General features: G+C 35.5%; 1 protein-coding gene and 1 long non-coding RNA gene across 4 annotated transcripts; one reads left to right on the top strand and one right to left on the bottom strand.

Annotated features, from left to right (window-relative positions):
• The first annotated feature begins 5,521 nt into the window (after positions 1-5,521).
• LOC140818384 (uncharacterized) lies at positions 5,522-7,176 on the top strand. The gene is made up of 3 exons (XR_012114971.1): positions 5,522-5,881; positions 5,999-6,046; positions 6,689-7,176. It is a non-coding gene; the product is annotated as an uncharacterized lncRNA (long non-coding RNA).
• Positions 7,177-9,928: 2,752 nt separating this feature from the next.
• On the bottom strand, positions 9,929-16,932 carry LOC140817762 (phosphatidate phosphatase PAH1-like). 3 transcript variants are annotated; one of them, XM_073177544.1, is made up of 11 exons: positions 16,748-16,932; positions 14,955-16,545; positions 13,959-14,551; positions 13,795-13,868; positions 13,328-13,412; positions 12,488-12,574; positions 11,157-11,229; positions 10,680-10,723; positions 10,476-10,604; positions 10,279-10,377; positions 9,929-10,202 (listed from the first exon to the last, which is right to left on the bottom strand). In XM_073177544.1, exons 2-11 carry the CDS (start codon positions 16,384-16,386, stop codon positions 10,143-10,145), a joined length of 2,676 nt encoding a protein of 891 aa, XP_073033645.1. In that variant the 5' UTR covers positions 16,387-16,545; positions 16,748-16,932; the 3' UTR covers positions 9,929-10,142. The 3 variants fall into 3 exon arrangements, with proteins under 3 accessions (XP_073033645.1, XP_073033646.1, XP_073033647.1); XM_073177545.1 differs by having other exon boundaries at positions 14,955-16,504; XM_073177546.1 differs by having other exon boundaries at positions 14,955-16,401.
• Between the last annotated feature and the right edge of the window lie 543 nt (positions 16,933-17,475).

Raw genomic sequence — 17,475 nt, 5'->3', positions numbered from 1 at the left:
TCACGTAATTCATTTTTATTATTAACAAGCTAACCGAATCTAATTTAAAGAATGGTTTGGAAAATTGTTCTAAATTCGGAGAAAATGATATACACACTAATGTCAGTCATGCTGAACTGACAAAGCATGCAAGATGGTAGGACCATAGTATGCAAGCTAAAGTGTGATGTGCCCGCTTTTTTTGTCAAATGAACTGTAGGGACAGTCTGAGAAAATGTTGAATGCTGCTGACATTCGAATACACATGCAAGAGTTGCATGGTGCATGAAACTCATACGATGATGCAGACCATTTTCAAGGAACTCGTGACTACACGTATGCAAGATAGGGCTTTGGCCCATGAGCGTGGTGTACGTATGATTGAGCTTATTAAGAATGTGGTGGGCCTGGAATATGTGATTCCTAACGAGTTACTAGATAACATCAATTTGTTGTCTTTCTCTTTCTCATTTGACGGGGTTATGGTGAACTTAAATTTGAATAAGATAGATGATAGCCTTGAAGAGCTAGTCAATATGCTTATAACTTTTAGATCACCATAAAACAGAAAATTGTTGTTTTTTCTAATGGACCTCTCGTCAGACGAAAAATGGCCCACAAGGTTAGGGAAAGAAATGTTCTGCTCCTCACAAGAAAAACAATCCCAATAAAAAGCAAACTCTGAAAGACACTTAAAAGGCCTATAAAGCACGATAAGTTAGAACATATTTATTTCACTGCAAGAAGTCTGGACATAAGAAATTATATGTGCCAGAAATGTTCTGGAAATGATAAGTGAATGTCCAAGTAAACATGATTTCAACAAAAAACCAAAAGAAAGTTAGATGATCCAAAATCCCACACAAATATGGCACGCTAGACTAGGTCATATTTCCCAAAGAAGGATGCACAAACTAGTGGGAGAAAGCATATTTGACTTGTCAGACATAAATTCTCTACCTAGTTGTAAGTCCTGTCTAAAAGGAAAATTGACCAAGACTCCATTCAATGGAAACGTGGAACGTGCACATGGTCTACTGGATTTGATCCACACAAACGTTTGTGTCCCGCTAAGTGTTAGCACAAAATATAGGCAATCCTACTTCATTACCTTTACTAATGATCATTCGAGGTATTGGTATGTTTATATGATGAAACACAAATTTGAAGCATTTGAAAGGTTCAAAGAATTCAGATCTGGAGTAGAAAACCAGCTAGAAAGAAGTATTAAGGCATTTCGATCTGATCGAAGTGGAGAATACTTGAGTGCTGAATTTTTGGGTTATCTAAAAGAGAATGTGATTCTCACAGTGGACTCCACCAGCAACACCACAATTGAACGGTGTTTCTGAACATTGTACGCGAACCTTGTTGGACATGGTTCGATCAATGATGAGATTCACTGAATTGCCTACATTGTTTAGGGGCTTTGCGCTTGAAACTGCGGCAATGTTGTTGAATAATGTCTATACTAAAGCAGTGGATAAAACACCATATGAGATATGGATGGGAAAAACTCCCAAATATTCTTACATGAGAATATAGAGATATCTTGCTTACGTGAAGCAGACAGTGGGAGACAAATTAGATAGTAGATCCACTTTGCTTTGTAGGATATCCAAAGAATTCTGTTGGATATTATTTATATCATCCCAATGAAGCAAATGTGTTTGTTTTCAAGAAATGCCACCTTTATGAAAGGGAATTTCTTCTAGATAGAAAAAGACAAGATGATAGAACTTGAAGAAATTCAAGATACTCTCTCAACTATAGTAGTTGAACCTAATCTCCAACAACCAGTAGTTGAAGTACAAGCTCTTAGAAGGTCTGATAGGGTTATTAGACCACCTGCTAGATATACGCTTCTTCATGAACAAGACCATGATGAGTCTTGTGTTGGATAAGATCCAATGAACTTAAAGAAAGTAATATCTGATACCGATTCAACCAAATGGCTTGAAGCCATGCAGTCAGAAATGGACTCTATATATTCAAACCAAGTCTGGACATTGGTGGATCAACCTGAGGGAATCGTTCCTATAGGGTGCAAATGGATCTACAAAAGAAATCTTGGAGCGAATGGGAAGGTAATGACCTTCAAAGCAAGGCTGGTTGCAAAAGATTACACTCAAAGGCAAGGAGTTGACTATGAGGAAATTTTTCACCAGTTTCTATGTTTAAGTCCATTAGATTACTACTAGCCATAGCATCATGGTATGACTATGAGATATGGAAAATGGATGTAAAGACTGCATTCCTCAATGGAGACATCAAAAGGAAATTTATATGTCTCAACATGAGGGATACACATCAGTAGGAAGTGAGCAGAAGGTATGCAAACTTCAGAGATCAATATATGGTCTGAAGCAGGAGTCAAGGAGTTGGAACCTCAGATTTGATAGCACTATCAAAGAGTTTGGTTTTGCTAAAAATCCTGAGGAACCATGCGTGTACAAGAAAGTTAGTGGGAGTGCAGTGACATTCCTAGTACTTTATGTTGATGATATCATACTCATGGGGAATGATGTAGGATTATTGCAATCAACTAAAGTATGGTTAGCAAGTAAATTCTCCATGAAAGACATGGGTGAAGCATCCTACGTATTGGGAATACAAATCTATAGAGATAGATCAAAGAGGATGCTCGGACTCACCCAAGCCACCTATATCGATACCATTATAAAACGATTCTCTATGGAAGAGTCCAAGAGATGATACTTACCAATGTGTCATGGTATTACTCTATCTAAAGCTTTGTGTCCCAAAACTGATGAAGAGATAGAGATGATGACACGTATTCCATATGCGTCAGCCATTGGTAGTATCATGTATGGTATGATATAGAAACATCCTGATGTTGCTTACGCTCTGAGTGTTACAAGCAGATATCAGGCGAACCCTAGTCCAATTCATTGGAAGGCCGTGAAGGACATTCTTAAGTACTCGAGAAGGACTAAGAATTTGTTCATGGTCTATGGGGGTGGAGAATTGAAATTGAAAGGCTGCATTGATTCTAGCTTCTAATGTGACGTAGATGATTCGAAATCGGCCTCTGGCTTTGTATTCATGCTATATGGCGCGGCTGTCTCTTGGAAAGGTTCCAAGTAAGACACCGTTGCGGATTCCACCACTGAAACTAAATACATTATTGCATCTGATGCAGCCAAAGAGGCAGTTTGGATGAGAAATTTTGTCCAAGAGTTGGGCATTATTCCTAATAGAGTTGATCCAGTCCCGTTGTACTGGAACAACACTGGTGTCGTTGCACAAGCAAAGGAACCAAGGTCTCATCGGCGATTCAAACATGTACTGAGGAAGTTCCACATCATACGGGAGATAGTGGGAAGAGGAGACATATCAGTTGAAAGAGTCCACTCTGCAGATAATGTTGCTGATCCACTTACAAAGCCCTTGCTAGGACCATTGTTTGAAAAGCATCGCGAAGCAATGGGCTTAAGGGTAGTTGGCACTAGGGCAAGTGGGAGATTGTTAGAGTAGATGCCCTGCAAGCCAACGGTTGGCTAGGGAATTTATTGACTCAAGTAAAATAAACAATCTTTATTTTAATATAATTTAACTTTTTATGGTCTTGTTATACTTTATCTGTATACTCATGCATACAACATAGATAAAGTCTTTGATTATGCTTTAATACAAATGAATCGTAATTCGATGTTGAAACTTATTTGTAAACACTGCATATTCTAAATTCGTTCCTAGTCGATTCAGCCGCCTAAAACAGGGATAAAGGCCGCTTGAGCTCGAGACTAGCATCTGTGATGTTGTGTACTGCGTTTCTTGGTAAGGGCATGGAGATGTCCAAACATGCAGATGGGTAGTCATATGATGATTATACCGAACAACCCTCCCTCGGACTTTCCAAGTGGTTATCATTCATCGAGAGGATAAGTCCGTGGTTATGATTGTACACCATTAGTCCTTACGACCCGGGACAACACTGAGGCTCTATATGCTAGGGCTGTGCTTTGACTCGTTTACCGACTCCAGGAGAGTCATCAGGTGGCGAGGTTGGGTACAGTTGCGACACATATAGGAGCCAGTGCATTGTAGTCGTGGATTCACCGCTCACCTGCGGGTGTGGATATCCTATGTGATCTGATGTAATAATAGTGCATGGAATCTCTGGCCAGAGTATGAGATGTACGTTGGAGAAGGAGTTCTCCAATAGTACACGCGATGCGACTATTAAAGTTATCACATTGTTATCGAATTAATATGCAACCCTCGATGAACCAATGGTTGCAGATTCGATCGGGATATATGAGATGAAGGGACCGTACTGTACGTTAATCATAATCGGCTGGTTCTTGCAGACACTATCAGTGATACCTAGGGGAACATGGGGCGATGCTACTAGACGCTCTTACCATGATCCGATGGGTGCAATCAGAAATGAGTTCTGACATTCTTGATCAAGGTGTTGATGAAAAGAATGGGGCTAACTAGGGTAAGCCCGAATAAAGGATTATGTCCTGAATCACAAAGAGTTGTGAACCCACGGCTAGCTGTATCCCTGAACCATTGTGGGTCACACAAGTACTGGATTGTTTGTTCCCGTTGAGAGAATAAATTCAAGAAGTTGAATTTATATTATATAGTAAATTCAAGGAGTTGAATTTATGATAATTAAATTTTGAGAGAATAAATTCAAAGAGTTGAATTTATAAAATTTGAGAATTTAATTTATTAAACTCAAATGTTGGGTTTATTAAATATTAAATTTTGGAGGTGATAAAAATTCAAGGAGTTGAATTTATAATTTAAATAATAAATTCAAATGTTCAATTTATAATGTATTTGATTTATTAAGCTCAAAAGTTGAGTTGATTAATTAATAAATTAAATATGATGGATAATATGTTTATGGGCTTGTAGGGGTACAAGTCCAACATATTAAATAATTAAAGTTTTAATGGGCTTTGATTAAATTAATTAAACTAGTTGGACTAGCCCAATTAATTAAATCAAGCCCATTAATGTTAATTATGTAATTAAGGTTATAATTTAATTATATATAAAGGTTGATAGGTCAACCCTAGCCACCACCACAAAAAGGCTTTCGAGAATCTCACCTCAAAGAGAATAAAAAAAATCGGCCACTTGTTTTGAATAGAAATATTGTGCCGTCTCTCAATTTTCTCTCCTACGCAAAATCTCTTCTATAATTTCTAGTGCAATTTGGAAGAGGAACAAACAATTCAGTCGTGAACCTGATTAGACGATACGAAAGGAGTCTCTTGAAGAAAGTTCGTAGGGATTCATCAAGAACCAGATCTGTTATACTGGATCGGTTGGTGTCCAGTGATTAATTCACCAAAGGTATAACGATTCTAACATGCTATGTATGTTTTGTTAAAATCATACAAACGCCCAAACAAATCATATTTTGATTGTCAAAATAAAATAAAATTTTTAAACTTCCGCTGCGTTTGAGCGTGTAGAAAACCGAGATCCAACAACATTATCGTAAAAGAAGCATAAATTTCCGATTACAGCTTCAAATGGAGTGATTTTAATTGCAAATGAAATCCAAGACAGTGATCTTCAACGTTGAAGTTGACCACCTTTTCTAAATAGAAAATAAAAATAATGTTTGGGATTAGATTTCCGAGCAGGAGGCACTGCAATAGCGAGGTGCTGGAGCCTCAGCGTCAAAAGATTGGCGCTGCAGCTGCATTTATGCCGAGTTGCACGATTTTAGGCCTTTAAATGATAGGGGCTCGATTTTTGACTCATTTCTACTATTTCTATCAGGTCCCACGCCAGAAAAGCGAGAGAACAGCCAATGGTTCTTAGGTTTGCCCATAAATTCTCACCAGTTCATCCCCTTTCTCCTCAAATTCAAGATGAATTTGGCACCTACGCAAGAAAGTGATATTAGGTATGTATTTTATTCCTTCTTTTCTTGTCGTAGGTGATGAGGTTGGAAAGGTAGGTTGAATTATACCTTGGAATATAGGAAATATGAATATTGATGACGAGTTACTCGAATTTGCAGCTTAGAAACACTGTAAAGTTGCTTCAATTATTGTTCTTCAGCTTTGTTGTAAGTGTACCTCATTCCTTGCTGCCCACATGAGTACATGTATATGTTGATATTGATTTTTGGTGCATATCTCCTTTTGAATGTTAAGAATTGGAATATTACCATGTATATGTACTGAATAATATTGAACGAACACGATGTTCATGAATTTTACATAAACATGTTTAGCAAGTGTTTGACAAAAGTTTTGAATGAATATGGCTTAAATAATAATACGTTATCATACTGGTAAATACCTGAAAGATGGAAACGCCACAACGCATGAACAAGGTGGTAAATACCTGAAAGATGAGAAAACCATTATGCACAAACATTGTGGTAAATACATGAAAGATGGGAAAGACACACTACAGGAGTGTTAAATACACGAAAGGAGGGAAAAACCACAAATCAAGATAGGTTGGTCAACAGTCATCATATATGACATGAATGACATTGAAATATGAAAGCCATATTAAGCTATGAAACATGTATACAAACCATCAATAACACGTTGCTACTATCTTCTTCAAGACTTGATGGTTTGAATGTTTTAAAAGAAGTTACCTTCATTTTCATGATTATGATATATTTATTTTTTTACTATACGAGTTTCACTTGCTGAGTTTTCCAAACTAATTTCTTTAGTTTCATGTGATGCAGTTCATAAAAGTTAGTTTGTTGTCGGTTTGTCAAAGAAGGTGCGAGAACATATGCCCTGCCGGACACATTATTTCTAAGACATGGGATGTTTGTGTTATAAGTTGAAATGTTAAGTATTTAGCTATGAACCACTTATATTGTAAGTCTATGGTCATGAAATTGTTTGAATGATGTTGATCAATGGTGTCCAGTTTTATGTTTACGTAAGTTGGTGTGTTAAACTTTCAAAGTTATTCAAGCATTATGTTCACTTTTTGAAAGCACATGATTAGCATAGGTGCATGAGATACATTTCTTCTTTATTGGAGGTATTTATTGTTCAGGGTTATGAACTTTAAGAAGTGTTTTTACATGTTGAGTTTTATTGAGTGAATGCTAAATTGAGAAAAGAGGTTAAATCCATTTTACGGGGAGGTGCCGCCAAAAATTTTAAAATGCAATCCAACCATGAAAATATATTTCTATGTTCCACGTATGTATAAAATAAATATTTTTATATATGTTATTCTAGGGTGTAACATGAATGCCCTCGGGTTGTCCATGAATGTGAAAGTGATGTGGAAAGATTTGCGACTGCACTTGCCCTGCCAGAAACTACAACTATAGTATCAAATAAGTTTGACATGGAAGAACAAATCGAATTGACAGATCAGTCCAATCAAGTGGACAAATCAGATCTTCCTAATCAACAATCTAAGTATGATTCAGCACCCTATCAGATAAGAATGGTGTTTTCAAACAAATTCCACAGAAGAAACTCAAAATGGTATTTAGACTGAAAATTTGCAGGTGTTTCAATCGGTTACTTCACCAGACAAGCTTCCTGAAGTGCCACTCACTACAGCTGCTAAGATCCTAATCTCCATGGATAACATTGAAGGACCTGAAATGGCTCAGATCTCTTCCCTTGAGCCAACTGAGTCTATAGTTAATTCTTCCTCTCCTCGTCATCTGACTGAAAAAGCAGAGATTGCTGAAGATCTATCGACTCCAACTCCTACGCCTAACCAAGAATCAGAACACCATATCAGCTCTCCTCCTCCCCAAGAGACTTCTCTTGATGCATTTTTTGATAGTCTGCATCAATCAGATCACCCGCCCCACTCCCAGGAATTTCATGCTGAGGAACAAACTGATTTGAAAATCAGTGCATAAAAACATCTAATGGATCTTGAACTGCCTCAAAATTCACTGCCGCCTCTCCTCCCCATCAGCTCGAGCCAGAACAGATCAACACAAATCTTGGAGATATGAATGTCTGTGGTTTGGAAAACAATGAATCACACTCTCACTAATCTGACAACTAAGATCACGGACTCTGAGATGATCAATTGCCTTCTTCATTTGATCTGGAGCTCTTCAAAACAACGATCAACTCTCAGATTACTGAAGTACTGAGAGTTGTTAACCTTCATTTCAAGCAGATAAAGGGCAACAAATTTGAGTTCCACAAGGAATCTGATCAGCAAAATTGATAAAATTGAGGCCACCTTATCCAATCATATTGAAACCTTTGGCAAACAGCTCTTTGAAGTTGTTGATTTTCCTCAGGCCAAAAAAGGGGAAAATCACAAAGAAAAGCCGAAATCAGCACCTCATCCTCATCCTTTTCAGCACATGAAGCCGCCTGGTGGTGGTTCTAGTAGTCAGGACAACACAAGTGGTGGTCATAACAGTTCAGGATAGGGTAGTTATAACCCAAGTCGTTCGTCGTATCAAACTTTCTGAAGATATTTTTTTTACAATTTTTTTTTTATGTTTTGCCTTTGATTATCTATAAAAAAATCTTCTTTTAATACATGTCTCTTTAATTAGTTTTGTCATCATTAAAAAGGAGAAAATTGTTAAGAATAAAATTTGGACATAGTTTGGTGATTACAAATTTATCTGATCCGATAAGACGAAACTGATGGACATAAAGAATTTGAACTAATGAACACTGAACTGATAGGATAAAGAAGACTAATCAGTTAAGCAACCATTTAAGTGAACTGATATGAATAAGTAGCGGACTCATGAGCTTAAGAACAAAATGATATTGATCCGATCTTCTATAAAAGTCAAGGATATATAGAGTTGAATCAGTTAGAACAATCGAGATGATCGTTGAACTGATCTAAAAACATCATCTACATACAAAAAACATATATCTCAGAGTTTAATTTTAATCTGATTAGCAAACACAAACATTATCTCTCCGCAACATAATCAAATATCTGTTGGTTACCATATCTAGTTTAATCAAGAAAAGTTTATCCAGTACTATATCTGGAAAGACGATAAGGACACATAAAATTCTTTGCTGACTTGTCTAACATCCAAATATCCAATCCATTTGTGAGTACCGTTCATATTTATTAACATTAGAGCCATTATCTCTAAAAGTGGAATGAATCGGAAATTTTGACGATAGCCAACACTCTGAATTTCAGCATACAACATCTTTCAAAGTTCTATCGCAAGTTGATATGCACACGTTTAAAGCCTACTAGAACGATTTATAATAACTTTGTGCACTTGTTTTATTCTCATTCCTATTATGTTTACTTGAGCTAAATTGTCTAGTGAGAAAGTTGTAACTGTAATAAAACTTAATTTTTGAACATATTGATATTGTTGTGTAGTTGTTAGGAGCTTCACCTCAAATAGTTGAACTAAGCTAAGGTGAGTTTTATGCTAGGGTTGTAATAATCAAATCTTCTAGTGAAATTTTTTTGGAAACAAAAAAAAAAAAGAGGCGTAGAAGATCTATTTTTGAACTTCTATAAACAAACTCTAGACTCTATTTCTTTTGTGTTTCGAGTTATTTCTACACTGTAGCTTTATTTAACTGCTCTTATCACGCTAACACAATTTGATCTATAAAATTTTCTCTAATTGTTATAAATTTATTCACCGTCATCTAAACTTATTTTCTGTCCTAGCAAGATAAACATTTGGAACAATTTTTTAAACGTAGGACCGAATAAATCAACTTAGATCCTATTAATAAAAAATTAAAAAAAAATTAAAAATCAACCTGGACCAATTTTATTCCACGCTCCCGTTATTGTTGCTTATACTCTATTTTATATATAAAATAATAATGATACAAAATGAAGTGGTAATATTAGTATTATAGAGCTTTATTACTCACAGATGTTTCATTATCCCGATCAATGGCTTACATGGTTACATAAAAATGTGCTGTTTACACAGAATAAGTGAGTTTCAGTAAATTCTTCCGGTGGAGGAGAAGAAGAAGAAAATAACTGGTCATGAATAGAAGTCCACGGTTACCATAGAAATCGAAACATTTTGTATCGTGTTTCTACAACCGTATATCATTTCATGTACCATATATTTAGAAGAATGACGCGTCTCATTCATTTGTATATATGATGCACGAGATTCAACGCTGTTTGAAACGTATGATCAGGACCGAAAACTATGTCCACCGTCTCTAACAAATCTTCTACAGTCCCTCAATTTCGGGCAAGGGTGTTTTCCAGTAATTCCATGAGTTAAAATCTTCCTGCAAAACAAGGATAAAGGGATGTCTCACGAAAATTAACAAGGACATAATACCCTCCCAAGGATTAAGAAAATACCTGCTCTACCATCGAAGCCGGAGGAAACATGTCATTCACTAATGTATGCAATGAAGTGTATGATTTGACATCGATACGATGATTAATGGCCACTTCGCCCTGCAAGAATGTGAATAATAAATCGCGGTTGAGGGAGAGAAGATGTACGTTGAGTTTGCCTATTAATTTGCAAAGAAATGAGCGGGGAAGGTTACTACCTTAGGGTTGATGATGAAAATCTTGCCCTTTGGAATACCTATTTTCCGGTAACTAAGCTCATCAGTGTCTCTGTTTCCAAAACCCGCGTAAAACGGGTTGTAATCAGAAGGGAATAGAGCCTTAATATCCTGAAAATTGGTAATCATATGATTACGAGGGAAAACATATGCCTGTGAAGATACATCATGATGACTTGTGTTTACCTCTAAACAGGCAATCTTGAATTCATGAGGAGCTCTTCTAATTACTGCCACCAAGTAAAAAGTTTGTCACACATAAATTCCCCATTCGGATAAGAAGCATTTCCACATAAATTCTCATATTCGAGTTCTCTATTGTTTAGTTTGTTGTTTTTAACAAATCTCACCAATTCTATTATGCTAGCAAGAGAGCAAACCATGGAATCTTAGTTCATGGCCTTAATTTCACGTCAATAGCAAAATACAGAAAATATAATACGTCCTTTAGTCCAGGCAGCAACAGTCGATGATAGCATGGTTCACAGACATACGAAGCTAATTGAATCAAAACAGGCCACCAACCAAGAGATTTGGTTTTACTATCGTCTCACTTTCAAGGCATGCCATTAAAGAAATTCACACGAGAACATTTTTGTTATTGTATGCAGTAAAAAAATATAGGTTCAAATAATAAGTGATTCTAACGAAAAAGGATCCTACCTTCTCGAAACAGGGAGGGAAATAAGCCATCTGGGGAAATAACAACCGGTCCGTTTGGTAAGCTTTTGCCATCCTGCAAGCATTTGAATGAAATTCACTAGGTTAAATCTCGTTATGATGGCAATTACATCTATTGAAGTGCAAAGATAATAGAAAATGCAAAATTAATGATAAACGGTATCAATGACAACAACGGGTAGATGATAAACTTGGACTTAGCAGACGAACTATAATTTACCCAGAGCTGAGTTCGGATATAGCAAGGGATAAAGAGTGAAAAGAATAGAAAATGAAAAATTAATGATAAACGGTATCGATGACAACAACGGGTAGATGATAAACTTGGACTTAGCAGACGAACTATAATTTACCCAGGGCTGAGTTCGGATATAGCAAGGGATAAAGAGTGAAATGATACGGAAAAAAATATTCCAATGACACTGATTTAATGTGGTTCTTATTTAGCGAAGGACATGGTGTTAGATTTCCAATGACGTTGATTTAACGTTGTTCAGATTTAGCAAGGGCTTTAGAGTGAAATGATATGAAAAACAAATGATTTCAAATGATTTAAGATTATGTTTGGACCGATGAATTTCTAATTTCTTGGTTTGTTTGGGTTGACAAAAATCAAGTAAATTTCAAACATACTTTATATCAAGTTAAACAATTTCAATAGAAATTATTGAAATTGCGGTGAATTTCAGATACATCCAAGATGATGTCGTATGAAATCAATTTCTCAAATCATTTCCCAAATCAAATCCTTTCTTCCAAATCAAGGAATTTGAAATATATGAATCCAAACACACTCTTAAGTTGTGTTTGGACGAGAGGATTTGAATTTGTAGGGATGACGAGATTTGAAATTCATAATCGAAGCAAAAAATTTATCTGAGGCTCTCGGTAATACAAGGAATTTCAATCATTCTTTCTAATTTTGAAGTTTGAACCAAATTAATAAAATGGATTTGAAATCAAATTCGCTCGAATCCTTCAATCAAAATGGAACCTAGAGGAATTTCAAATAACCTCGAAGATAAAATGAAACACTATTGGCCACGAAAGATTAATTTCAACTTTTTTTTCCTTGTAGCCAAAAACATATTTGATGGATTTTGATGAAGGAGTTTAGATCCATAAAGTTCAAATATGTCAAACCGAATACAGTCATAAGTGTATCTTTGGTAGTCGTCAAAACTAAGTTTCAGGACTTTATGTAATTAAACCACTTAGCTAAAAAGGATACTATCCGCCATCTTTTTTTATTATTCAGGTGCTCAATAGTTAAAGGAAAAGTGCAAAAAACTTGAAGTCAGATCAGTCCATACCTGCTTGAGATTGAATAAAAAGCTTTTTGTCAAGTATGCTTGAACGATTGCACGAGCACTCAAAAATAACAACTGGTATCCATTCTCCTGCACCGAATGAATTAAACATTAATCGTTTATCTATCACTATTTATTAATGGCTGAATTTGGTTGCTTTGATTAGACAGTGATAGATGTTTTATCAGGCCTTATCGGTTGATTAGAAGCCATATAGAAACTAATTCTGGTACACCAAATATAGATATTCAAAAAAAAAACTTTAATTAAATAAACAAAAAAAATACAAAGGATTATGTTATAATTTGAAAAAGACATTCGGTTGTACATTGGTTATGGATGACATACATATAAATGTGATTCAATTTTTGAAACCTTGGTATCCAGACACATTTAGTAAAAAAAAACACCATAATAAATTATATTTACTTAAAATCACCCTAGTTTATACACATGCATTGTGTTACGGTCCTGCCATTAGCTGCATAATAAACGAGAAATTCAGATGAACAGAAACCAAAGAGATCTTGAAAAATGAAAAATATGCAGGTTGCATCAGATAAAAAAAAAGTTGCAACTTGTCGGGACTCAGATTTTGATTCTTTGGTTCAAAGTCCATAAATGAATGTCTTTACATCAATCATTCACACATAGCATTTTCATATCTTTATTGCATTTTTTCCGATGAAAAGTTTATCGCACTCCAATTCAATATTTTTAAGTATTTTCAGATATCAACTATGAGATTCATAAAGATGTTTTGGCATGGATTAAGCCCATGAAAAATAATATATGAATATATGATTTCCAATCAGCTTGAAAAGATAAATTACAAAACATTACCTTTATAGCTGAAAAAAGACGAGCTATTCCAGAATGAGTCCAGTCCCTTCCCACCAAAGGCATGAACTGACCGAGAACATCAGACCTAGACACAAGCATACAAGACATAATAGGTCCTATTAGAAATCAAATAGCATAATCTAAAATCAAATTTGTTAGTATTATGATTGCTGATATAGACTTGAATACTTGATATGATTTTATTGTGATATAATCATAGAAAATATTGTTGATCATAAATCATATCAACCACAACTTATTTTCATCGATATAAAGTGATAATCAGCATAATCTAAAGAAAGAATATCAGGCCCCTAGGCATGGAACCAGACACATAACAGAACTATAAACTACATATAATTGAATTGGTAAACTATTTTCAAATAGCATTTCGGTTACGTTGAAAGAAAAATAAATTATAGGGCACATCACAAGTTAATTCATTGTACGAATGAATTACGATTTACCTGGTAATTGTCCCATCAACATCAGAAATTACAATTCTTGTATTCCACTTCCACAGGTATATATGAGCTTCAACCTGTTCCAGAAAGTATGAGTAAAGATGAGTATAGCCTTTCCCAACTCTAAATAATTAACCAATCTAAGCACAAGGTAACATATTACGAACCTTTTGGGATCCAAGAACTCGAGTCGAGAAAATGAAATTAACCTTATTCTGCCCCTCTTTGAGATTCAAAGATGCTATTTGATCAATTGTGGGTACATTGGTCCTAATGATTTGCTTTCGTGTAGGCTCTGTGACTGTATGGATTGTCGAACTTGGTTCTTCAGGTTGGCTTTGTGAGACTGATCCAGAATTAACAAATACTTCTTCGTTTGATGAGTTACTACCCATATGCTCAAGTGTTTTGACTCTCCTAAATGGGATTGGCCAGAGCCTCCATCTTCGTGATGGAGTTGAAGTCATATCGGAATCATCTTCCTTCGATTCTGGTGTTTCTTTTTTCACAGAGATAACATCTTGTGGCTTAATAGGAAGACTCAAACCAAAAGCGGCTATACCAAGAATGATATGTGCTGCTTTTTCCCATTTTAAGTAATTCCCCTGTATTCTTAAGATTAAGTTTTCATTCTCCAAAATCGAAGAGGCAGAAAACTTAAATTCCTCCAGTGATATGCGGTTCGCATGAAAGACATCTTCTGCAGCACTTGAACCCATTCCAGTATGAAGCAAGTTTCCACAAAGAGATATCTCCAGCCCTGTTGACAATTAATAAACATGAGAAACAGTATTAATATTTTCCAGAAATCAAATAATATATTTTAATCAAATTGAATATCGTTAAAGATTTGGATAAATTTCTTATATGATGTTATCCTAGATATGTTATAAGAAAGATTTGAAAACATATTTATCCCAATATATTTTCACTTACATAGAGAGACCATGTGGTGCAAACTACTAAATATTAAAAGAGTTCTAGCCTTCTGGACATTGGGTCATAATGTTGACCTTCATGGCCGAGGCACGTAAATCATGAGTCATGTGGTTTTTTCTCATAACTACATTTCCATTATATCAAAATTCAACAAATAGTACATAGAATCAAGCTTTATTTTTATAACAAAACAACATGCATTGCATAAATGTCTGTTTTAATACCTTTAATAGAAGCTCCAGTGAGAAGTTCAAGGTGCTCAATTTTACTACGTTCTTCTTCAGAAGCAGGAGCTCCCTCACCACTATGCATTCTCATGGATGCTAGATCTACATCCGCTTGTATCGGCAATTCTGGATCATTGTTATCAGACTGGACCGCAAGTCTAACTGAACCGTCATATTCTGTATCAGAAGTTTCTCTTTCGTGGGATTTAGGTTTGAACTTCAACTCTGTTAAAAGGGTACTGCTAGGAAATTCAGAATCTTGGGGGAATAGTCCATCGTTGTTTCTTGATATTTCTTCTTTTCCCTCTTCACATTCCCCATTTACCAGAGGACTTCGAGGAGACTTGTCAAGAACTTCTAACAAAGAATTCTTATGTTCTTCATCCTCATCAGTAGACTGAGATGCCAATTCCTGAAGCTCCATGCAGCTTTTAAAAACTTCATTCCTATTAAATGGTTTAGAAGCAATATCGGAACTGCTGTCAATACTAGGTTCTCTGTCCAGATGAACGGAGTCTGGAGTTCCTTGTTCACTATATGGATGCTCTTGATCTAAGTTACAAGTTTCTAAATGTGGTACAGAAGACAAAGACAAAGTCCCATTATCTGCTTCGTGTATTTTTATGGTGGTAACTTTATGAGAGGCATCAATTTCATCCAATAAATTAGAAGGCCAAGAAGCTTCACCTCTGTTGTAATCTTCAGTCCCCTCACCTGGGCCAAGGTGAAATTGAGGCGTATTTAGTTGCACATTTTCGGCATTCCTCTCCGATAATGATATAGGCGCTGTCAATATATGTCCATCAACACTCACCAAAATGACCTCTGAATTTGAACCCTGTGATTCTAACACATGTTCCATGTTCTCTAAATTGTCAAATCTACCAGAACCATATTCAGAAAACTCGACCGAATCCACCAGAGAAGATTTATCATCTTGAAACTCGTAAAATATTCTCTCCACATCAGAATCAGCCCTCTCTAACCGGTCCATGCCAAGGGTAACACGTTCATCTCGCACCTCTACCCCACCATCATTATGCTCATTAGCCTCCGATCTCTGTAATTCACTTCCTTTTACTTCATCATTAACATTAATGCCAGCTTCAATTTTGGCAGAGTCCTTACAACCCTCATTATCATCCTTCTCTGGATCAACTTCTCGAACAAAATAAGCTTCACCAGAGTTATCAAGATACATATGGAAATTAGCTTCAACACCATTAACTTCTATTCGAACTATCTTCTCAGCCCCCTTAAGAACGCCCTGAAACTTACCGAATCGCACATACCAAGGCGTACTCCTAAAGGTTCCGTCATGCTGCTTGACAACAATTATGTCCACCGCCCCACCAAATGGATGAAATGGGGTGGCAACAGAGTACATTCCTTGGGTGATAATACTACCAACTTTAACCACCACATTCATTTTCCCTCTCTGAAACTATAAAAAAAAAGACCCAAAATTTCCAAACTCACTTTGTATATCTCGTATCAATTGAAGACCTTAAAAAATCAACCCAAATCCATTCCATCATCGGACAATACTGAGAAAACAGAATTCTGATTTATTTTCACTTCAAGGCATCTGCAGGTAAGATTTTCACCACAATAAATCAAATGATCTCTGCCTAATGCTTCGAATATAATCCCAATATCAAATTCTATCCACTAAAACCAATAAAGATCGCCACTTTACCTCAAGAATTCACGAAATAATCCAGACAAAATTCAAGGATCCACTTAAATACACAATTAAAAATGCAAGAAACATCAAAATTTTTACATACCCGATAATTTGGCAAAGGTCCAAGAAATATATGCGTGCTCGGAAGATTGAGAAATCAATCAAAACACGATTGAGAGCTCAAGAAACTGCGCTCAGTCGTCGGCCTTCAACCCAAGGAAGATTCGCAGAATATTAATTTTCTGGTGGTGTGTTCATTTTCTCTCTCTTAAGGTTCGTGACGGGGAAAATGAGGAAAATGGGAACGTTGGAAGTGTATATTAAAAAAAAAGAGTTAATTTTTTTAATTTATTTAAAAACTAAATTTTTTTTTTGAACGGAAAAAAAAAACTAATTTTTTTATTAGATGATTTTGTTGTAAAAAATTAAAACTTTATGGTAAAAAATAAAAATTTCAAACTCTCAAAATTTACCAAACTACACACTTTATAATATTTTTCTCTCTACTCAATTGTGAATTTTTTCACAAATGGTGAGGCTATTTATAGAATTTCTTTACAAATAATCCAAAAATAAAATACATCATTACCTACATATCACACACTAATTTTCAATATTTACAACTCTTATTTTCAACATTCAAATATTCAACATTCAAATATTTATACACACATTTTAAATATTATTTTTCAACATTCCCCCTTGTGATGACAATCATAATGATTGTATTCATTACGTGTTTTTATACTGTCTCGTTAAAAACTTTACTAGGAAAAACCCATTGGGATAAAAATCATAGTAAGGGAAAAGAGTGCAGTCACATAAACTCCC

The sequence above is a fragment of the Primulina eburnea genome, chromosome 17 (assembly GCF_022965805.1).
Source record: "Primulina eburnea isolate SZY01 chromosome 17, ASM2296580v1, whole genome shotgun sequence".
In the NCBI taxonomy this organism is placed as follows: domain Eukaryota; kingdom Viridiplantae; phylum Streptophyta; class Magnoliopsida; order Lamiales; family Gesneriaceae; genus Primulina; species Primulina eburnea.
Note: the sequence above shows the minus strand (reverse complement) of the source record. Positions and strands in the feature narration are given on the sequence as shown.